This window comes from Dermacentor andersoni, chromosome 4, assembly GCF_023375885.2.
Source record: "Dermacentor andersoni chromosome 4, qqDerAnde1_hic_scaffold, whole genome shotgun sequence".
NCBI lineage: Eukaryota > Metazoa > Arthropoda > Arachnida > Ixodida > Ixodidae > Dermacentor > Dermacentor andersoni.
In genome coordinates this window covers 42,290,000-42,314,505 of record NC_092817.1, presented here as the reverse complement: position 1 = coordinate 42,314,505, position 24,506 = coordinate 42,290,000, and the positions used below count along the sequence as shown (strand labels likewise).

Below are 24,506 nucleotides of genomic sequence, written 5' to 3'. Positions count from 1 at the left end.
CAACAGGAAAGTAGCGAGCGCCGATTTTTGAACTAAGGAAACGCAAGCAAGGCAGATGATTATATCGTTGTGGGACAAATAAACACCCCAAAGGGTGCAACTGTCTTAAGAGTGTGACATGAGTAATGCACCGAGCAAAGGGACTAGCGTACCGGAGCGTTCACTTGCCAAGGCTGCAGCTGGCTGCGTGACGTAATGCTCTCTCCTATTTATTTTTTTTTCACGTCCTTCATGATGGCCATGATGATGGCCGGGAAGTACCGAGCGCGCAGCGTTATAGCAAAGGCGTAGAAGATATATGACGATTATTGCTGTGTGACAAGATAAGCACCGAAGGTCCGGTGCAAACTTTTTAAAAGTGCTCATTTATTTTTTTCAGTTCAATTGCTCAAACTCACATGCTGTACGTGCGTCACTATATGCGTTTACTCTGCTTTCACACATGGGGCCAACATTTGGCGTTTATATACTTAATAAGGTCTTTAGAACGCAAACGAGCCTTCGTAAACGTGCGGAGAAAACGAAATGCGCGCCAAAAAAGATAATTGCAAGTCATGCGCTTTCAGCTACTCAATGAGCTGCTTTGGTCCGGCAAGAAACACTCAGCTCACGTCGGTGCTCCGGAAGTAATTTTGCTCGCACTTCATAGGAACGCCCACGATCATAAAATAATAAATACAACGGTCTGCGCTGCCGAGCACCGTACGGAACGGCTAGGGAATAATTCGCGCGTCTAGGTACTACGCACATGGTTGCTACCTGTGAACAGTACGAGTAAAGAAAGCTGCTCAGCCTGCGGGCGCGTTCTCCGCTCGCGCAGGCGCATTCACTGCGGCTGTCGTCCTTAGTGGAAGCTATGGAAGGTCGGGATTGCGACGAGGTCTGACGAGGATGCTGCTGCTGCGCCACCGCGCAAGCGTTGCGAAAATTCTTCCACCCCTGCGCGCGTATTTATGTCGTTGACTGAGCGCTTCTGCAATCGACACACCTAGGCAAACCGATTAAAGTGTTGAACTTGTACCCAAATACACAAAAGAAAAAGGAAAGTCGTTCCCTCTACTGTGACTTTGGCAGGACGCTATTGACCCGTGCGAGTTGCTGCACTTTCTTCGCACGTCTATTTTGGATCGTAAAACAGCTGTGCGCTGCCGCCCTAGCGGAGTTGTCCCAGTACCGCAGCACAGGAAGGTGTCAGCGTCCGTGGCCAGCATCCTCGCCGTGTTATTTGTTGCTAGGTTGCTGGTGCGTTCACGTACGGGGAAGTTGCGGGGAAGTCTACGTAGATGGGGCTTTCGACGCGCGCCGCGCCACATCGGTGACCGCGGCAGCGGTACCGGCCCTTTCATCCGCGGTGTGCGCAATGCCTGTCCGTGTGTTGTGAGAAGGGTTAACGGCGGATAGCCTTTCCGCCGAGCTCCTTGATGCTAGACTCGACAGTGCTGCGCAATCGCTTCTACAAGAAGCTTAACATCCCCGGCATGGAGGGACGCGGCCCGCCGGCTGTGGCTGCTCAGGAGAATGCCAGCGAGCGGCCCACCACCCTCGTTGGACCCCTGGCCCGCAACTTTTGCGTCAAGTACCTTGGCTCCATGTGTTTAGATCGGCGTTACACTATGCCGATGTTGCCTTGGATCGTGGCAGATCTACGGCGCGAAGGTCTGCGCAAACCCTTGGACGTGCTTCTTGAAGTACGCGACTCGTCTCTCAAGGCGCGGTCCTACCATGACGAGCAACTCGTGTTCGACCATCCGCTTCAGTCTATATCCAAGTTCTCCCATTCGAGCGCTGATCGCACCTGCTTCACGTACCTGCAGAGAAACGCTCCCGACGAGCTGCCCTACTGTCACGTCTTCCAGGCTAGCGACAAGGACACGGTTAGTGGTGACTCCCTTATTTTGCACTCTTTCGTTCCACGTCTTTAAGCCGATCAGCTGTGTGCGCTGCTCAGCGCGTTGTGCGCACGGGTGAGTGTGTAACAGTGAAGTGTGTGAAACGATTAAATATGCTATCTTGTTCGCCTCAAATAGCATTTGCCGGAGATAACAGCAGAGGTGTTTGGATAACCGTGTATCTTTATTTCATCGCGCCTATACCGGCTCAGGGCTCAGGCAGGTGATAAGAGTTATTGTTCTGATTGGTTGTAGTTGTCCGGTGGCACAGGAAAGTGCCAAAATCGGGAAACATTTTTGTCGCTTCATGTGATAAATGAAACACGAACAAGTAAGCATGAACTGAGAGGCACTGAGGTGTCCGCGTCTCATCTTGCTCCCTTCGATCCGTCCTCGCTACCTTTGAAAAAATAAACTGACGCTGGAGGAGCTTGTACAAAATACAGTATATAAAAGCGATTTCTAGGGTATGGGTGCAAGTACTTGCCGCTAGAACGTGCCGCTACACAGCCATAAAACAGCGGCGTTGGGAGACAGTAGTACGGCAAGTCGACAAAGCATTGTTTGCTCCACAAGTGACAATGCTAATATTCACTAGAAATTAAAGTTTGAGCACAAATGCCATGCTGTGTAGGTGCCTTGAATGAACATTTTAATTAACTTGTTTGGACAGACAGTAGAGCGATGCAGACACTTTCAATCATGTAAAATGAATTGGGGCTTGTCACCCCGCGGAGTTCTATATGGGCAGTAAACAGCATGAATGTCACTGGGATCAGCAGCTACTTGGAATGTTGGCAGGTCTTCCAAAGTCATGGTGTGTAGTCGGCACTGTTTTGTCGACATTTATGTTATCAATCATATGTAGCAGAGAGGTGTAGGTTTCTTTAATACTCCCTCAACATGTTTTAAGCGCCCATCGGTGGCGCTTTTTTACAACAAAATATGTAAAGCTATAATAAATTTTGTATTGAGCACTTGAGTGATTGGCTGCATAGTGTGTCATTGGCATTTACTAGTGTTAGCTAGGCTCAGAATAGCCCTGGCTTTTTATGTTTAGGTAGGTGCACTATTCAGGAGGCAGCATATATTCAGTAAGGAGCTGTTTTTGATCCCATGGTCACTTGTAAACATTACCACTGCAATCTGGAACACATTGATTATTTGCTCTAGCTGTGGGCCATGGTAGCTGTACAGTTATTTACACTAGTGCACACTGACAGTGTGCCATAATTGTGTGTGTACTTGGAACCAGCTACACTATCAGCTTCTCCATACACCAGTAGTATGTGTTGCTGGGCTAGTCAGTTCATACTGAACAATTTCAGACCATAAGATTTATGGCCACTTAGCATGAAATAGAAACATATTGAGGTTCTCCATGCATGTTGGAAGATACATATTCTTCTGCGGCCTAGAACAATTTCGGCATCACTTGTTTAACAGAGCTTTCACAAAGTTGAATATAATTGAGGTTCTTTGCTGATGCATACTTGTTCGTTCTTGCATTGTAGATTTAGGATGACCTAAATCATCTCAAATATGCCTGAATAGGTTGTACCATCACAAACCAGGGGTTCTCAATTTAAAAAAGAAAAAAAGGATATTCCCTATGCACTGTTGAAAGTGGTACTGATGTTAGGAGGAAATGTAATGCACTTGATTGTTAGCATGGATTGGACATGTTCTGTTAGTGTTTGCAGCATAGCTGCCTGAGAGACTTAATGTTGCATATTATTTAAGCAGTAGTTGAGTGATAAGATGCAAAAGAACATGTTTGATCAAATGGTCTTGAATGAAAATATAAATAATTACGTATCAGGTAAGCATTTGCCTAGCTCAGCCAACCACAATAAATAACATATAATAATGAAACCTGTAACAGCAGATCTTAATCGGTATCTTTTGTCCTTGGCACACTATCGAGCTGACCAGCTTGTGTGGCATTCAAGATGGAAGTCACCACTGGCTGGACAGCACATTACATTCACAGCTGCATGGTTAAAAAAAAAAAAGTTGATATAAGAGGTGCTGCTTGGATGTGCAAGACTAGATGAGCACTGCAGGCATTGCGAGGATGTACTAGGCCTCATTCAACTTGCTTGCAGTGATCTCTGGAGGAGAACAGAAACTACAGATTATTAGCCAGTTTAGACTGGTAATATAGCTGTGCCTTCAGAGGTGCATTTATGTTTCAGGAGGGAAAACTGGGTGAGTTGGTGAACGTTCAGTGCATGGAGGCAGCACTACTGGGATGGGGACGGAAGAAAGTAGAAGTGCATGTCCTGTTTCTATTTCCTTCAGGCCCTGTCCCAGTAGCGCTGCTGCCACACACTGCATTTATATGTTTCTTTGGCTAAAAAGTGTTGAATTTTTGTGGAAAAAATGGAAAAAAGAAAGGCGTTGGGCTCCATTTTGTAATGATGCATATAGTTTTCCATTTTGCAGAGAAGCTGTATAGCGCTACCCTTCAATGCATTTGCAGCATACGTGAGCAAAAATGTGGGCTGATCCTGGAGGTAGTGTAATACCAGGCTGACCCGCAGCAGAGATGAAGCAGATTTCAAGCACTCCACCCATAATAATAATAACAATAACAATAAATGAAATAAATAAATAAAGATGCATTGTTTAAAGTCAGTGGGTATACTGGAATCGTTTGTGAACATCACATGGACTCCCACGAGCAGGGGCATTGCCATATATGCAAAGGACAAATTCTATGTACAACCATACACCCTTGACTTGCAAGAGGACAATGCCACCTGCTGTGAGGATGTCTGTGCCATACAAACGAAAGACTGAATTATGATATCCACTGTGTATATATCTACAGGCACACCCAAGTGCAATATCGAGAAGTTCATGACCACACGCTTTTCATCGGTTAGCATTGATGATACTACTGTGGTCATCGTTGAAGACTTCAATGTGGAAATTTCAAAACTAGACAAGAAATGGTTCATGCTTGTGCTGGAAGAGTTTGGTTTCAAGTGCCACACCCATCCAAGTCACTCAACAATGGTCATGCGTAGATTTAACTTTGGCCAAGATTCTCTCTAAGGTTGTAACCGAACCAATCAGTGTATATCATAGTAATCGCAAAGGTATCGTCACTACTATTATCAAATGATAAAAATAAATGCATGTACCCTTGTCTAACCCTGTGTGATGTGCTACAGCTTCGCTGGTCATCTACCTTCACAGAGTGGAATGGCTCTGCAATTTTTTTACCTTATAATTTGTCAAACTGATTGGCTGATCCAAGCAGTAACAGCATTATGGTTGCATTTGAGCCAGTGATGAAGGCCAGTGAGAATAAAAATTGAAAGGGATCATCAGAAATACAGCCGCAGACATCTCTTTTCTAACTTTATGCCTAAACTGTGCCACCAATGACATTGGTGTGATGTCACAGATTTCATTGTACTTATGCCAATTTCGGCCACTTTTGTGCAGTGTAAGTTCCTGCAAGTTGCCATGCTGAATATTTGCATGAAAGTTTAAATACAATGTAATCCTGCTTTATCGGCAAACACGTAGCTAGGAGTGATCAGGTGATGGCATAAGAATTTTAAGGTAGTGTTGCCGCCACTCCTTTGTTCTTATGTTCTTTCTCACTTACTAAACCTCTGCTAACTTTTGCACTCATGTGGAATTCCAGGAGTGTGATTCCTTTTTGTTTTTCCACATGTGTGGCCATATGGCATTATGTGGAAATGAAACTACACAAAATTTATGGAGTCTCATTTTATGCATACATTGCAAAAGCAATTTTTGGAATGCATTGACCACTAGCCATCGCTCGTAGTTGTGAGGTTAGTCAGTTCTTAACAGCCCCGAATGAATTTTCACAGACGGTCTTCGTCCCTCCGAGTTTGCTCTATCAATATAGCTAAACTTAAATATTTCTCAGTATTGTCTCTTGAAGAACTTGCTTCGATGAAAGGTGTCGTTGAAATGTCATTGGTGCTTCAGCTGCAGTGACCCGCTATGTGTGGTATGATACACCTGCATGGGGTGTACAGGTGGTCGAGCTGTTCATGACGGTTCGAGAGGTGAGCAAGGAACTGTCGCTGCACCACAGTGCTGGTGCCCCACTTGCAAGAGTGGGCAGCTGCACTGACCTAGGAGGCGCCAGCGGAGTGCACCAGTTTGAGGTGCTGTACGTGGGCAAGATCAAGGGCTCGTCCAAGCAGAGCATGCACAACTTTCTAGATGATGCTGTTGAGAGAGCACGGGCACGCCAAGCTGTAGAGGCCAACCTTCAACCGGCCACCAGTGAAGGTCCCATGGTGAGTCAGACCACTGTGAAGAGTGCGACAGTTAAACATCCAAGATCCACATGATCTACGTTCCACAATACACACATTTGTACTCATTGCTTTCTTTTCTTTAGGCACTTTTCACGTGAAACGTCTTTAGATACAGTCAAAGTGGGTAACTTGTTGGAACTGATGTATTAAAAACGTAATATTGACATGTGGACTTACTAATATTTTTTCGGGTGAGTGCTTTTCACCATCTAACAAATGTTATCGCTCAGTGCGGAACGCGCCTGCATGTATCGGAAGTTTCTGGAATGTTATCGATGGTTCTATCTACTGTCTGTTGTCACTGAACCTTTTGTAATCTGATTGCATGGGATTGCATGTAATCTGATTGAATAGTGTATGCGCGACGCGAATGGTTTAGAACTTTCTGGAAGACACGTGGGTACTGTTGGGGTCTCGGTGCTGACGCCCGTTATTGCGAATGGGTCGCAAGCCCCAAGGGTAGCGTTGGCCTGGCGGCCTGGGGCACTGGAAGCATCCGAAGGTCCCGGCAAAGCAAGAGTAGACTGGTAACAGAACAACTTGTTTATTCTAACATAGCAAAAGAGCGGCCGGTCAGGTCGACCGAAGTGGAGAGACGGGAGAGCACGTAACAGAACAAATCGGAGCCTCTTTCCTGGCGTCCGGGGGCAGCTGCTCTTATACTCTCGGCGTCGCGGGCCAGAAGGAAGGTCACGGGATGAGCCCACGCGACGGCGGAGCATGAGCCCACGCGACGGCGCGCACGGTCGAGCCGAGAGACATGTTGAGCCGAGTGTAGTGACGCATCGCCAACCCGCCGACGGACAGACCTCCTGGCTCCTCACTTGGGGAGCTCCGCTCCCCGGCTGCCGCGCTTTGACAAGCGTGGGCACACACACACACACGCACACACGAAGACACGTGGCACTGAAACACGCCTGGACACGCTTGGCGGGGAGGCGTTGCGGCGGCGTCGAACGGGCCAAAATGTCCGCCGCTTTGAACGAAGCCCCGGCGTCCGTTGCATCCGCGCCGGCATTACCGCGCGTTGTAGGCGAAACGTAACAGACCGCCCCGCCGGGGGAAGGAGATCCCGATGGTCAGGGGACTGCATCCGCTGTCCGGAGGGATGTCGCTCGATGATGCTCATAACCGAAGTCGGGCGTCCTTTGGCGTTTCTTGAGCGCAGTGCACAGAGAAGGCCTCGTTCTCACGTTCAGGTGCACACAGGACACTGCAAAGTGACTTCGGGAGAGTTGACATTTTTGTTCTCGTTTCCGGCAAGCGTTAGAACTACGCCGAAAGTCAACCGCTCAGTCAGCAAGCACGGCACAACCCTCACTAAGCCCTGCCAGGCTCTTTCCCCTTTTATACTGCTGCCTAGTTCCTTACAGTAGTTTAGCAGCACTCAGAACGCGTCCACAAATCGGAAAATTGCACTAGAAAGCACATCATCACTTTGAAACACTACACGAAAGCAATAGGTTAAAAATCCTGCCTCAGGAAGAAAAACATCAGTAACAAGCAATTTTGAGGCTGATTCCCACGTTAGGGGCTTCGACTTAAGCCATCGGCGTTACCGTTGAGACTCCCCTTTTTGTAACGCACCTCAAAGGAATATTGTTGCAAAGCGAGGCTCCAGCGCAGGAGGCGGCCATTTTTGGGAGAGATGGTCTGCAGCCATTGGAGAGGGCAGTGATCCGTCTCAATGATAAACCTCGAGCCAGCTAGGTAACATGACAATTTCTGAACGGCCCACACGATACACGCACACTCTTTCTCGGTGGCGCTATACGCCTGCTCACGACTCGTCAGCTTACGACTAGCATACAGGACGGGGTGTTCTACTTCTCCATTTTCCCGTTGGCACAGTACAACGCCCATGCCTCGCTCACTAGCATCACACTGAACAACGAACCCTTTTGAGTAGTCGGGCGATCGTAGCACAGGCTGGCTTGTTAGGGCGCTCTTTAGGGCGCTAAAAGCTCTTTCCTTTGTCTCATCCCAGACGACTGTTTGCGGCTCTGTCTTTCTTAGAGCATCCGTTAGGGGAGACGCGATATCAGAGTACCTGGGGATGTACCTCTGATAGTAGCCGGCGACACCTAAGAACGACCGAATATCGGTCTTCGTGCGCGGTTGCGGGAAGTCTCGCACAGCGGCCACCTTTATTTCAGAGGGGCGGCGACGACCCCGACCAATCACGTGTCCGAAGTAGACAACCTCGGCCTGTGCTAACTGGCACTTGGGAGCCTTGACTGTCAAGCCCGCATCGCGCAGGCGGGTTAGCACTGCCCGCAAGTGCGCCATATGCTCAGGCCAGGATGCGGAGAATATCGCTACGTCGTCTAGATACGGTAAAGCGAATTCTTGCTGTCCCCTCAACACTTTATCCATGAGGCTTGAAAAGCAGTATGGCGCGTTCTTCAAACCAAAACTCAAAACTTTAGGACGGAATGTCCCCATTGGTGAAATGAACGCCGCATACCTACTAGCCTCTTCTGTAAGTGGAACCTGCCAATAACCCCTGACAAGATCTAGGGTGGAAATAAACTGAGCGCTACTCACTCTCTCAAGGCGCTCCTCGATGTTAGGGATCGGATAAATTTGATCCTTAGTGATGGAATTAAGCCTGCGGTAGTCGACGCAAGGACGAGGTTCCTTGCCCGGTACCTCAACTAAAATCAAAGGGGAGGTATAATCACTCTCACCCGCCTCAATAACACCGAGCTGTAGCATTTTCTTTACCTCAGCCTCCATAATATCGCTCTGGCGGGGTGACACCCGGTACGCCTTGGATCGTACTGGCTCTGGGGAGGTAAGTTCTATGTCATGAGTAAGGACAGAAGTCCTACCAGGCCTCTCAGAGAACAGACCTTGAAACTCTTGTAAGAGCTGGTGTAGTTCGGTTTTCTGCTCAGGCGACAGCGATGCTTTACTTATTAAGTCACTAATGACTTGATCGGTGTCTTTCCTGTTCGTCACTGAGCCTAGTCCCGGAAGCTCGACCGGAAGCTCTTCTAACTTTCCCGCATCGGGAATTTCCTCTCCAGTATCTGGTGCTTTTAACGCTACAGGCTCAATTTTATCCCGTTCGGGCGTGCTCTGAATACTAGCTTGCTGCGCCTCTGACCCTTTCTCATCGTTCAACAACGTCGGCCCCGTAACTACCGCCTTTGCAGCGAGCTCCCGAACCTTCGATCTGGTTAAGGCCTGAACGCTAGCCTCACCAAACAAAAGCCCCTTCTCGCGCAGGAGGTGATCGGACCTGTTCGAAAATAGGTACGGGTACTGGGGGGGCAGCATAGATGACACTGCGGCCTCCGTCTCAAGTGCTCCGAAAGGTCCTTCAATAAGCACTTTTGCTACCGGCAGACACACGCTATGAGCTTCCACTGCTTGCTTGATCCATGCGCACTCGCCCGTGAACATATCGGGTTCTACGTAAGAGGGGTGAACGACATCCATCGTAGCTGCGGTATCGCGAAGCACTCGGCACTCTTTCCCGTTCACGAGGAGGTCTCGCATGTAAGGCTCGAGAAGCTTCATGTTCTCGTCAGTGCTGCATAAAGACAAAAACACGACTTTTGGTTTTGTTTCTGGACACTGCGCCGAAAAGTGTCCCGGCTTCTGACACGTATAACACACGCGCGGTTGCCTCGCCTCGAACCGCTTTCTGCGTTCGGCTTCGGCTGCCGCCGTCTCCTTACGTTCGGTCGGACACTGCGCCGAAAAGTGACCCGGCTTCTGGCACGTGTAACACACGCGCGCTTGCCTCGTCTCGAACCGCTTTCTCATGGGCGTGAACTTTGGCCTCTCAAACTTGGAGCCAAATTCACCCTTTTGACCGTCCTTAGCTCCGCGAGCCCGACGGGTCACAAACTCCTCGGCTAGCTCAGCGGCTCGAGCCACCGTACTAACGTCTGGCCTATCCAAGACCCAGTACCGCACGTTCTCAGGTAACCGACTATAAAACTGTTCTAGCCCGAAACACTGCAGAACTTTCTCGTGGTCACCAAACGCTTTCTCTTCTTTGAGCCACTCCTGCATGTTTGACATAAGCCTGTACGCAAACTCTGTATATGACTCACTTTTGCCTTTCTCATTTTCCCGAAACTTCCGACGGAACGCCTCCGCTGACAGCCGGTACTTTTTTAGCAGACTCGATTTCACTTTGTCGAAATCCTCTGCCTCCTCTCTCTCCAAGCGAGCGACTACGTCGGCCGCCTCGCCGGGTAGCAAAGTGAGCAAGCGCTGAGGCCACGTTTCCCGAGAGAACCCCTGCTTCTCGCACGTTCGCTCAAAGTTAACCAGGAACAAACCAATGTCCTCTCCAAGCTTAAACGGCCGCATCAGGTCAGTCATTTTGAACAATACTCGTTCTCCTGCACCGTGTGCCTGACTTCCATTACGAGCGCGTTCCATCTCTAACTCGAGACGCTTCATTTCCAAAGCGTGTTGACGGTCGCGCTCTCTTTCTTTCTCTTGTTGCTCTCGTTCTATCTGTTCTTTACGTTCGCGCTCATCTTTCTCTTTCTGTTCTTTAAGTTCACGCTCCTGTCTTTTTGCCGTCTCCCTCTCCTCAATGGTCTCAAGGCATTCCGACAGCTCGTCATCCTCAGCTTCTAACTCAAGAATAGCCCTTAGCAGTTCTGGTTTTCTGAGTTTGTCTGAGACATCCAGACCCAACTCTCTTGCAAGCTCCAGCAATTTCGGTTTGCGCAACGACTTCAAATCCATGGCTGCTCTGAATGCTGCTTTCTCTACTGCCTACTATTGTCTTGCCGCAAACTAACCCGGCAGCAACGACAACCACAATTACCAGCTCTGTTTCTGACACTAACAAAAGCCTGGCAAAACTCAGAAAAAGAAAGTCCCGCACTCACCAAACCTCGCAGCCAAGAATTCCGCGCAGTCGTTCCGCTGCAGGCAACCAGTCATCACACAGGGCTCGTTGCACTGCTCCCGGATGGTCGTTGTGCTGCTCAGCATACAGTCAACCGCATCTCTTCGCTGCTGGCCTCCGTTGTCGCGATCTCACCGCTGGCAACCAGCTGTTGGGGTCTCGGTGCTGACGCCCGTTATTGCGAATGGGTCGCAAGCCCCAAGGGTAGCGTTGGCCTGGCGGCCTGGGGCACTGGAAGCATCCGAAGGTCCCGGCAAAGCAAGAGTAGACTGGTAACAGAACAACTTGTTTATTCTAACATAGCAAAAGAGCGGCCGGTCAGGTCGACCGAAGTGGAGAGACGGGAGAGCACGTAACAGAACAAATCGGAGCCTCTTTCCTGGCGTCCGGGGGCAGCTGCTCTTATACTCTCGGCGTCGCGGGCCAGAAGGAAGGTCACGGGATGAGCCCACGCGACGGCGGAGCATGAGCCCACGCGACGGCGCGCACGGTCGAGCCGAGAGACATGTTGAGCCGAGTGTAGTGACGCATCGCCAACCCGCCGACGGACAGACCTCCTGGCTCCTCACTTGGGGAGCTCCGCTCCCCGGCTGCCGCGCTTTGACAAGCGTGGGCACACACACACACACGCACACACGAAGACACGTGGCACTGAAACACGCCTGGACACGCTTGGCGGGGAGGCGTTGCGGCGGCGTCGAACGGGCCAAAATGTCCGCCGCTTTGAACGAAGCCCCGGCGTCCGTTGCATCCGCGCCGGCATTACCGCGCGTTGTAGGCGAAACGTAACAGTACCAGCGATTACTCTGTAACGTTCGATGGCTCGTGTATAAAAGCCAATGCGCTTGACTGGCATATCAGACTACGACGATCGCCGACTGTGTTCGCCACTATTGTTGTACTTTAGGTGTAGCCTGTTTTCTGGTTCGCCCAATAAAAGTTAGTTTTGTCATTCACAGTATTCCTACTATGTTCTTTACCGTCACTACTATGTGACATCTGGTGGAGGTGCTTTGCGTTGGTGTACTGGACGCGTGACCCAAGCCCAAACGCGGAAGACAACATTGTCTCCAAGAACCAGCGAGGTAGCTGCAGGCTGCAAGGACTACCCCCGGAGCATGGACTTTTACCTGAGATGACAAGGAAGATTGTCGCTAAGTCAACCACAATGGCAGCCCTAGCGTCTCCCCTCATGCTGAAACAGCCCAGGGAGCCACCGACCTTCTGTGGATCATCATTTGAAGACCCGGATAACTGGCTGGAAACATATGAAAGGGTCGCTGCATTCAACAACTGGAACTCCAATGACAAGATCCGGCGTGTGTACTTCGCCTTAGAAGAGGCTGCCAGAACCGAGAATTAACCCTGACTATATGGGACCTGCAGTTCCGCAACGGCTTCCTGCAGACCTTCACGAGCATCCTGCGCAAAGAGTGAGCCCAAGCTCTACTGGAAACCCGTATGCAGCTGCTGAATGAGAACATCGCAATCTTTACGAAGGAGATGACTTGCCTCTTCCGACACGCCGACCCAGACATGTCGGAAGAGAAAAAAAGTTTGCTTCCTCAGCAAGAGCTTTTCGCCGGATTGATATGCAATCCACCTAAGACTGCTGCAGAATTTATTTCCAAGGCAGCAACTATTGAGAAGACGCTCAATATGCGGACAAGGCAATATAACCGCTGACCACAAACTACACCAACATTTAAGCACTCGGCAGCGGGGTCCTGCGAGAGACCATCAGAGCGGTCATTCGCGAGGAACTGAAGAAACTGTTTCCAAGGTCGCAGCCTCAAGCGGCCCCAATCGCCAACATCGTCAAAGAAGAGGTTCAGCGATCACTTGTAGTTCTTGAGGTGCAACCACAATCATCACAGCCCCAGCCGGAAGAGATAACCTACGCCGTCATTGCCCGCCATGAAGGTCCGCCGCCGCCAGCACGCCCACCCGTCGTCCAGCGCAGCTACACGAGGAAGACGGACATTTGCGAGCACCCGACCACCGCCTGCTCTGCTATCACTGCGGAGAAGTCAGCCATGAGTACCGCCGATGCCCATACCGCAACTTTAGACTGAAAGGGTTCATCGTCAACGCACCGTGTCCGCAGCTTGGGGAATGCCCACGTGACATCGCCGACTACCTCGTCACCACTCAGTGGAGTTCTCGACAGCTGTCCCATTCGCCCTCACCAGGCCACGCTACCTGTCGCCGCAACGCCAACCATACACTGGCCCAGCCCGGGGCTGGTATACGAGCCCATATCTACATATCTAGAAGTCTAAAAGCAGCAACCGATGGAGGTGTGATTACTGTTTGTCAAACTGACGAAGATCCTCCGCCGCTGCTGAAGATGCCAAAAATCCTGTCTTAACGACATATCAACGAGATGCCACCATCCCGATGAAGTCTGGAATCAAAGAATCAAAGAAGTCCAAGTTGATAACACTGTCAGAAGATCAAGCGATTATACCGGAGAGCTCTCGTAGTCACCACGCCTTGAGTGTGCTTGAAGGTCAAGTAAGCATCCCGCCTTGTTCCAGCATTCTTGTTTCTGTCAGCACCGAAACACATGCAGATGTAGAAGTGTGTTTCGGTGCCATCGAGGGCGACCAACGTCTACTGCTTGACCGTGAAATTTGTGTTGCAAGAGGGATTGCTCGCCTGCACGGAGGGAAAGTGGAAGTGATGCTAACGAACTTTAGTCGGGAGTTCAAGCACATCATCGAGGGCACGACAATCGCGTACATCGAGGAAATTGTGCAAACCAGCAATGTGTTTGTCCTTTCGGATTCTGCTGCTTCTACCCTGACGACCATATATCCTGAACCAGACTTCGACATAAATCCAAGTCTCCCCAAGAGTAAGCAGCAACAGCTCAGAACTCTTCTACGATACAAAGACTGCTTTTCGATGTCATTGAGGATTCAGCAAACACCAGTTGCAAATCATTGCATAATAACCGAAGAGTGTGCTCGACCACTCCACCAGAGCTCTTACCGAGTTTCGACGCGAGAATGTGAAGCTATAAGACAACACCTCGACGAAATGCTGTGCAAGGACATTATCCAGCCATGTAAAAGCCTGTGGGCATCTCCTGTTGCCTTGGTGAAGAAAAAGACGGAACCCTACATTTCTGCGTCGATTATCGTCGGCTGAACAAGACCACTAAGAAGGATGTATAGCCCCTCCCACGGATAGATGACACATTGGATCGGCTCTGCAATGCTAAATACTTCTCATCGATGGATCTGAAGTCCGGCTACTGGCAAATAGAAGTCGACGAAATAAATCGCGAAAAGACCACCTTCATCACGCCAGACGGCCTCTACGAGTTCAAGGTCATGCCATTCGGACTGTGCTTGACGCCTACAACATTCCAGCACCTCATGGACACGGTGTTAGCAGGATTGAACTGGCAGAGCTTTCTTGTTTACTTGGATGACGTCGTCGTCTTCGCCATAAATTTCGACGATCACCTTAAGCGGCTTGCGACAGTATTAGAGGCCATCAAGTCATCAGGGCTCACTCTGAAGCCGGAAAAGTGTTGCTTCGCTTACGATGAGCTTCTATTCCTAGGCCACGTCATCAGCAAATCTGGAGTCTGCCTCGACCCGCAGTAGACAGCTGCCATCGCAAAGTTCCAGCAGCCCATCGACAAGAAGGCAGTGCATAGATTCCTTGGCATGTGTGCCTACTACAGGCGCTTTGTCAAGGACTTTCCATGCATCGCCGAGCCACTGACACATCTAACTAAATGTGATGTCTAGTTCAAGGGGAAACGCGGCAGGCCGACACATTTCAAAAACTCAAACGACGCATGCAGTCGCCGCCGGTACTTGCACACTTCGACGAGGACGCCGATACCGAAATCCACACTGACGCCAGTAGCCGAGTACTCGGTGCCGTCCTAGTCCAAAGGAAAGATAGGCTTGAACGGGTGATAATTTACGTTAGCCGGTCACTGTCAAAAGCGGAAGGCAATTATTCTCCGACCAAAAGAGAATGCCTCACCATCATTTGGGCTGCTGCGAAATTCTGCCCTTACCTATATGGCAGGCTGTTCAAAGTCATCAGCGACCATCACGCATTGTGTTGGCTAGTGAAATTAAAGGACCCTTCAGGGCGCCTGGCTTGGTGGAGCCTCAGACTGCAAGAATATGACATCTCTGTAACCTACAAGTCCAGACGAAAACACTCTGATGCCGATTGCTTATCACGCGCCCCCATTGACCCACCGCCGTAAGATGGCGAGGATGACGATGCCTTCCTTGGAATAATAAGTGTGGGACACTTAAACATCAATGAGCCAATCCGGAGCTAAAAAGGCTTGTCGAGTATTTGGAAGGGAACATCGACGCTGTCCCTAGGGCGTTTAAGCGAGGATTGCTTTCTTTCTCTATTCAAAACAACCTACTTGTAAAGAACTCTTCACCAGTCCACGCCAACTACATTCTTGCTGTTCCTTCAGCGCTGCGTCCAGAAATACTGCACACGCTACATGACGATCCGACCATTGGACATCTCGGATTTTCCCGAATGCTATCGAGGCTACATGAAAGGTATTACTGGCCACGCCTGACCGCCGATGTTGCCTGTTACGAGTATTTGGAAGGGAACATTGACGTTGTCCCTAGGGCGTTTAAGCGAGGATTGTTTTCGTTCTCTATTCAAAACAACCTACTTGTAAAGAACTCTTCACCGGTCCACGCCAGCTACCTTCTTGTTCCTTCAGCGCTGCGTCTAGAAGTGCTGCACGCCCTACATGACGATCCGACCGCTGGACATCTTGGATTTTCCCGAACGCTATCGAGGATACATGAAAGGTATTACTGGCTGTGCCTGACTGCCGATTTTGCCCGTTACGTCAAGACATGCCGATAGTGTCAACGATGGAAGACACCACCGACAAGGCCAGCAGGATTACTACAGCCGATCGAGCCTCCTTGCTGACCATTTGAGCAGATTGGGATGGATTTGTTGGGACCCTTTCCGATCTCAACATCTGGAAATAAGTGGATCATCGTGGCCACGAATTACCTCACCCACTTTGCTGAAACGAAAGCTCTGCCGAAAGGTAGTGCAGCCGAAGTGGCGAAATTCTTTGTCGAGAGCATCCTGCTGCAACATGGCACCCCAAAAGTCCTCATCATCGACAGAGGAATGGCCTTTACAGCGGAGCTCACCCAAGCCATTCTGCAATACAGTCAGACAAGCCACAGGAGGACAACTGCCTACCACTTGCAGACGAGTGGTCTTACGGAGTGCCTGAATAAGACCCTCACCGATATGCTAGCAATGTGCATCGACGTCGAGCACAAGACGTGGGATGTGGTCCTGCCGTACGTAACCTTCGCTTACAACATGGTGGTGGAAGAAACAATACAGATCACGTCGTTCAAACTCGTTTACGGCAGGAACCCTACGACGAGTCTCGATGCTATGTTGCCGCACATCACCGATGAAGAAATTGTTGCAGTCGCCGCCTATCTCCAGCACGCCGAAGATGCCCGACAGCTCGCCAGCCTGCGCATCAAGAACCAGCAGCGGACCGACAGCCGACACTACAATCTTCAATGATGCTACGTCGTGTACCAGCCCGGTGACCGTGTTTGGGTTTGGACCACAATATGCTGACGAGGACTTAGCGAGAAGCTTTTATGCCACTATTTCGAACCCTACAAGATCATCCTACGCATTGGTGCACTCGACTGTGAGGTTGTACTAAACGGCATTTCGCTATCACAGCAGCGTCGTTCACAACCTGAAATAGTCCATGTGGTGCGACTTAAGCCATTCTACCAGTGCTAATGAACTTTGGGACATTGCGAAGCTGGACCTCCGGACTTTCTTTTTTTGGACTTTGTATCTTTGATAAGTGTCCTTTTGTGTTTCACTCTCCTGTTATATTTGTAGCATTGGGATGCTTTTTGAGAGGGGGGCATTGACACGTGGACTTGTTTCTTTTTTTCGGGTGAGCGCTTGTCACCGTCTAACAAATGTTATCGCTCAGCGCGGGACGCGCCTGCATGTATCGGAACTTTCTGGAATGTTATCAATGGTTCTATCCAGTGCCTGTTTTCACCGAACCTTGTGTAATCTGATTGCATGTATGCGCGACGCGAATGGTGTAGAACTTTCTGGAAGACACGTGGGCACCAGTGATTACTCTGGAACGTTTGATGGCTCGTGTATAAAAGCCGACGTGCCTGACAGGCAGATCAGATTTCGCCAATTGCCGACTGTGTTTGTTGCTATCATTGTACAGTAAAAGCTCGTTAATTTACTACTCGTTAATTCGAAATTTCGGATAATTCGAAGTAGTCGCCGTAGTCCGTCCAACAATGCATTGAAAGCAATATGCAACACATCCCGCTTATTCACACTGAAATTCGCACCGCCACCGATAATTCGAACTCTGCATCATCGTGGATGGAGAGAGTGCTAGTGCGCGGGAGCGCACGCGTAGCCGCGCGGGTCGCGCAGCTTTGCTTTTTCGATCAGCGGCAAGGACGATAACACCATCGCCGCGTGCCGTGTTCTTTGTGTACGAGCGTGCGAGGGTGAGCCGGCGAACGCTGCTCAATCTCGCGTGCGCGAGATGGGAAGGTGGGGTGGAGCGCGCCCTCTCTTGTCGCGCGCGAGGCAGGGGGGTGAGGCGAGGGAGGGACGGGGGGGACGATCTTCGGCGGCTGCTGCTTACAGCGCGGCCATGCGGCGCCCGCATATTGAAAGAGATCTGCGACATGGCCAAAGTGCGCACCCACGTGGGCCTCATCTTCAAAGCGATCTGCGATGTTTGCAGAGTGTGCGTAGTGCCGGTAGCTTCACATGCGATGTGCTTTCTATGTTTCGTTCACGTTGAAGCGAGAGCTGTACAAATGTCAGTTCGCTCGCTGCTACTGCTGCGTGTCCTCACTCCAGCGTTTTTCAGCGTGTTTCCGCAGTCATCGAGCGAGATGCGTTCATGCTTACCTGTGCGCGCGTGAAACCGTGCTTGTTAATTTATTTAGTAAGCGAATGCTTAGAAGTTTATACGGCTGATAAAACTATTATCCATACTTCGTATAGTTATCTTCTAATTTTCTATTGCAATCGATGCTTCGCTTTTCGCGTGAGACTGCGACATGTTTTTTTCTCCGCCCCAGTCAGCGCGACGAACGCACGGATGGAGCAAGAGCCATCTCGACGTCGGGCGCGCTGGCCGCGTCCGGTTACGTTGGCTGTGCCAGTGCTTCGAAGTATAGACGTTGTTCACGCCAACGTGACGTACCGTGTGCGCGCTTGCTCACGCCACGTCAGACTATATACGCGCCTTAACCGAGCGATTTCTTTCTCTGACTTTCATTAGTTCGAATTTTGTATAATTTGAATTTTCATAGCATCCCTGCAGAATTCGAATTAATGAGCTTTTACGGTACTTTAGGTGTAGCCTGTTTCTGGTGGGCACAGGTTTGCCCAACAAAAGTTAGTTTCGTCATTCACAGTATTGCTGCTGTGTTCTTTACTGTCACTACTATGTGACAATATAGCATTATTGCTTAAATCTTTGCAACCATACTACCCACACATCTTACTTTGGCGTTGTTTTGTGTAGGAAAGAAGCCATTACTTGACCATGCATGTGTTGCATCACAGTTTTCGTGTCGTGCTACACAAGGTGCAATTGGATCTTAATTTAGCCTTGCACGTGATGTTCAGAGAGGCATAGCTCGGCAGTACGTTAGTGCATCCAAGCAGGAATGGTAGTGTTTGAGACAGCTTACTATGCCATAGTAGGCACAATTTATAAAACTTATGCTGGTGTTCATCAGGCGTTGTAATGCCTGCGAATGTGCAATATGTTGTGAAAATTTCACGCTTGCTTGGTTATAGGTCTTTCAGCTTGTCTGCACCTAGTAAACAGTAGGTTTTGTCTGTATGCAGTAAATAGTTGGTGAGCAAAAGTTTGTGAATGAGTAAATGTCTGGGTATGCTGCATATAGGAGTCAGTTCTGAAAGCTGTAAAAATCACTCTTGTTGGGGTTGCCAGCGCAAAACAAGTAGATTCAACCAATGGTTCCTCGATGTTCTCGTCTCCTTCAGAATCTTTAGTTCTTGCACATGCTAGACTACACTGAGCTTGAACCATGAAGGCTCATCTTTTCGGTGCTATCACAACTGTTCTTGTATTCTGCGCATATATGAAGTTGCATGTTAATGTGTGTGCTCACAAATCCTAGCACAGAAAAGCAGGCACTTTAGCTATCGTGAGCAGCATTTGCTTGCATATCACGTGCTGCCATTATGAGCTGGGAGCGCGGTGCCTGTGAGGAGAAAGGCAAATGGCATTGGGTCTGAAAATTTCAGCTCTTTCTGCAGCGCGGAATGATGTAATACTTAGACACTATCGTTAGCGTGCATTGTATGCACTGCGCTTGTCAGTTCAATATGGTCAGACCTGGTGAAGGGCCCTTTAAGAAATAAAATCATGTGTAGTCTGAACCCATGGATAGTCTACACCCTGTGAAATTCCAGCTGTTAAACTAGTAAAATCTGCAGATTATAGTTTGCAAAATATGGTAAATTTCAACACAATACCATAAATTTTAACTTTAACTGCACATGTGTACAAATGTGCCATCAAATACAAGAATTTGGAGATCATTGACACCACGAAAAAAAAAAAAGATTATTTAGAACCCCATACAGTGTGCATGCGTATGTCCAACCAATGCAGTGCATGTCTTAATTGCATGGCCTTTCCAAAAGCCAATTTGATATTTTCATTGCCCTGATAAAGTTGAAACTCTTACTCGTATAGCACACACGTCACCGGAGCAGCTCTAGTTAAATTGTGGAGCACATACAAGCCTTTCTTTTATTGTTGCTGCTGTAGTCTTTCCTTGAAAAATGAGAAAATGTTTATTACACCTGACATATGCGGTGCAGAACTAAAAGGGGCACCAAAGAGAAAAATGATTTCTTCTGTATCAGTAAATTACCTCTCTAGGACATGTAAAAACACCACTCGTACTACGATAAGACACTTGGTAAGCCAGAAAAATCGTAAGAACAAAAGACTGGTGGCGACGCCCCTTGAAGTTCCAGCACCTGGTTGCTGTGACGTCATGAATTTTGATGGCATCTTCTAGGGCCTACTTAATTATATAGCAGTACAGATAGACTACATTGTGTTCTAAAGGAACCAAATATTAAACGTGGCAAGTTTTGGGAACCTTTACTCAGCCAGCGCGGCCCAAATGCAAAAACATAATTTGGAATCCCTGACGTCACACTGACATACTGGCGTCGAGGTTTCGGCGTGAAATTCGAATACTGATACTTCGACCTTCATTTTCTCATCTAATAATCAAACTTCTACTTTGAAATGACTGCCTGCAGTGTTCTCAAACAATATTTTATTAGTCTAAACTGGTTTGTTGCTCCACTTTAGTGTCCCTTTAAGAAGAAGAAGAAATAAGAAGAAAGAAAAGCAGCTGAGTTGTCTCATCTTTAGTGTGAGCTGCCATGGCTGCCATGGCTTGCTTTAACTGTGTTGCCTTTTACTGAACTGTGAAAGATGGGGGCTGAAACTATCACAGATTGTCGCACAAGGGCTGGAAAGTGGCAGGAGGGGGCAGAAATCCAGGTCAAAACACTGCCAATTTCATAACCTGCTTCCTATGTGTATAAAAAGTGACCAAATGCACAATGGACACAATTAAGCACAACGTGGGTTAACTTTGATTTACATGATGAGGTGGCCAGTCGCAGGAACGCCACCACATTCTGCGGTGAGCGAGGGGTCAGAAGTGAGCAGCCAGGCTCATTCTTTGCTCTGGCAGTGCCTGCTTGTCGCAATGCAACATAGTATGCATTTGCTCATCCTTATGCTTGTTTGTCTTTCATGCAGAAAGCAGTGTAGTAAACCGAATGATGTTGCAGATTGTGTCAAGCGCCACAAGTGCAGAGAGTGTGAGCAGCTCACTGGAGAACATCAGCGAGGGCAACCCATTGGATGCTCGGGAAGCGCTGCTTGAGGACCTACGCTGCTGTGGTGGCGGCAACAGTGGCAGCTCTGGAGAAGGAGCATCACTGCTTGCACCACCGCCGCACACGCTAATCACGCACACACACAGCCTGGATGTCCAGTCTCGCCAGGCACTCTGTCAAGAGCTGCAGAATGGTGAGTGCTGCCCTCGCGAGCTGCATTTGCGGCCTAGTTGTGTTATTCACATGTAATATGGACCTTTCTTCCCAAGTTGCAGGTCTGCTTCTCTGCATTGCACACATTTGCCCAAATAATGGCGGCACCGGTCATGGTTCAAATGAAGCGCTAGCTGCACATACTAGAAATTCTCTTTGCTGTATGTTCTCACCATGACAGCTACATCTACAATTTTTGTGTTGCAACAGACAGTATTAGCAGAGCGTTGCTTACGCTCCGCTCCGCACACAGTTCACGCACACCGGTGGCTGCATAGAATGCATTGATTTCGCTTATCTAACAAGCGCGACTCCCAGAGTCGTCAGTGACTTCTTCTCAGCTTGGCTGTAAAATGATAAAGAAAGCAACTAGACGCGCCCTGACGCTCCGCTAAATCTGGTTCCTAGTGGAATGTGGGCAGCGGTCTACGTTCCACTGCCACTATGAGCGTTGTGCACACGTGCATCAGTGTTCTCAGTAGCGTTCCGGTGAGCAACTGTGTGCAAATCGTTATGATATGCCGGTCTGAGCATGGCGGAGCGTACCGTAAGCGCTCTGCTAAAACTGTCTAATATACAAGCAGACTGTGCTAGTAAGTGTTGGTTGCGATCATGACTACACTGCTGTTAGCTTGGCAAACTACCTCGCGGAAAAGGTACCATTGGTAATCGCTCTTCAATGCAACCAGATACATGAAGCTGTCATTGTGTATAGAGTTCAAAGAATTCTGCCATCTGCCCCTCCCTAAACCTCTATATCTAGCTGTAATAATGGTGCCAACAAATTTCAGCTATAATGCACAATCTGCTTCAGTAGTAAATGAAAGGTCAGTTGCAGCAAAATTTTGCATTGCATTAAAATAATTGTAGTGATAGTGTAGCTACAAAAAAGGCTTATACAAAATTTCGCTTGTGCAATACAAATGGGCGCATTAGAAACAGCTTGGAAAAATCCATGTTTTCCATACTGAAACTGCAGAGGTGCTGCTGTTACAGCTTACCAGAAGTGATGCAGAATTCAAACTTGGCCGGACCCAAACTGATTTACTGGCTCACTGCTCAACTAGCATAGCATTATGCTGTATGCTACCACACTTACAAGTTGTTTTCACTATCATAAGAGCAACAAACTCTGTTAGGCAGCTCTCCTAGCACTGCTCTGTGGGATTAGATTCGACGTCATACCATCCTTGTGTTGTGTGCCACACTGCCTATGCTGTGAACTGACTCTGAATCTGCAATCTGAACACTGTTAGAGAGTGCTAAATTGAGCTAACTATAGTACCAGTATACCATGAGACAGGACATATGGAAGGAACAGATCAAGCTTTGTATTTGAGAGGAGGTGGAGGGGGAGGAGGAAAAACATTTATTGAAAAAAGAAAGGACAAGCAGGTGTCTTTTTTTCTTGTGCGGCTTATCTACTTTGTCTCCTTTCCAGCAGCTTCTTTCCAGCACCTCCACCAAAGTGTGACGAAGGTGAGATCTAGGCGAAGGATATATTTACAAGATATTTACAAAGAACGCTAGGGCAAGAGAATATGTCTGATCCTGCCCACGGGCAAGCATCCTCATCGTTATCTTCATCTTTCTGCCAAACCTTACGTTTATCCATTTATCGATCACTCCGTAACAATATATTGCCTATTGCCTTGTGTGCAATAAAATTCGGCTGACAGTCAGCGCTTCGTCTGCTAGTTTTATTTGTCCTCTCCCATGCACTGTTACTCTATTTAGCTAAACAATGTTAATTAGAAATTTGTTTGGTGCTCGAAAAGCACACAAGGGAAGAAATTCATTTTGATATGATGATTTCTCTAACTAGTATTCCCTGCAAAATCATGGAACACGTCATCTGTACTCACATCATGGCATTTCTCGACTCGAACAACTTTTTTAATCCTGCCCAGCACGGGTTTCGCCGTGGTTACTCCTGCGAGACTCAGCTTGCCGCTTTCTTACACGATCTGCACTCTAACCTTGATTGTAATCTTCAGTCTGACGTATTATTTTTAGATTTTGCTAAAGCCTTTGACAAAGTGCCCCATAAACGCCTTCTTATAAAGCTTTCCCACTTAAATTTTGACCCTAATATACTGAAGTGGATTGAAGAATTCTTGACTAATCGTTCACAATTCGTCACCATTAATAATAGGAATTCTAATTCAGTCTCTGTAACATCAGGCGTCCCACAAGGATCCGTGCTCGGCCCGCTACTTTTCCTAATATACATAAATGATTTACCATTAAACGTAACATCTAGCATACGTATGTTCGCGGATGACTGTGTGATATATCGTGTTATTACTTCTACCGCTGACCAATCTTCTCTTCAAAGTGATCTTAATGCAGTCCAGGACTGGTGTAACGAGTGGCTAATGGAACTTAACCCGCTGTTACGTTTCGCCTACAACGCGCGGTAATGCCGGCGCGGATGCAACGGACGCCGGGGCTTCGTTCAAAGCGGCGGACATTTTGGCCCGTTCGACGCCGCCACAACGCCTCCCCGCCAAGCGTGTCCAGGCGTGTTTCAGTGCCACGTGTCTTCGTGTGTGCGTGTGTGTGTGTGTGCCCACGCTTGTCAAAGCGCGGCAGCCGGGGAGCGGAGCTCCCCAAGTGAGGAGCCAGGCGGTCTGTCCGTCGGCGGGTTGGCGATGCGTCACTACACTCGGTTCAGCAGGTCTCTCGGCTCGACCGTGCGCGCCGTCGTGGGCTCATGCTCCGCCGTGTCGTGGGCTCATCCCGTGACCTTCCTTCTGGCCCGCGACGCCGAGAGTATAAGAGCAGCTGCCCCCGGACGCCAGGAGAGAGGCTCCGATTTGTACTGTTGAGTTACGTGCTCTCCCGTCTCTCCACTTCGGTCGTCCTGACCGGCCGCTCTTTTGCTATGTTAGAATAAACAAGTTGTTCTGTTACCAGTCTTCTCATGCTTTGCCGGGACCTTCGGATGCTTCCAGTGCCCCAGGCCGCCAGGCCAACGCTACCCTTGGGGCTTGCGACCCATTCGCAATAACGGGCGTCAGCACCGAGACCCCAACAACTGGTGCCAGCGGTGAGATCGCGACAACGGAGGCCAGCAGCGAAGAGATGCGGTTGACTGTATGCTGAGCAGCACAACGACCATCCGGGAGCAGTGCAACGAGCCCTGTGTGATGACTGGTTGCCTGCAGCGGAACGACTGCGCGGAATTTTTGGCTGCGAGGTTTGGTGAGTACGGGACTTTCTTTTTCT

General features: G+C 48.9%; 1 protein-coding gene across 2 annotated transcripts in view; it reads left to right on the top strand.

Moving 5' to 3' along the window:
* Positions 1 to 804: 804 nt before the first annotated feature.
* The window catches only part of plx (PTB_TBC1D1_like and TBC domain-containing protein plx), an 81,134-nt gene continuing 57,432 nt past the window's right edge, over positions 805 to 24,506 (top strand). For both annotated transcript variants that reach the window (XM_050184099.3, XM_050184098.3), the window contains exons 1-3: positions 805 to 1,874; positions 5,918 to 6,184; positions 21,015 to 21,255. In XM_050184099.3, the coding sequence (XP_050040056.1) occupies positions 1,422 to 1,874; positions 5,918 to 6,184; positions 21,015 to 21,255 (961 nt within the window). In that variant the 5' untranslated portion in view covers positions 805 to 1,421. The remainder of the gene's footprint in view (positions 1,875 to 5,917; positions 6,185 to 21,014; positions 21,256 to 24,506) is intronic.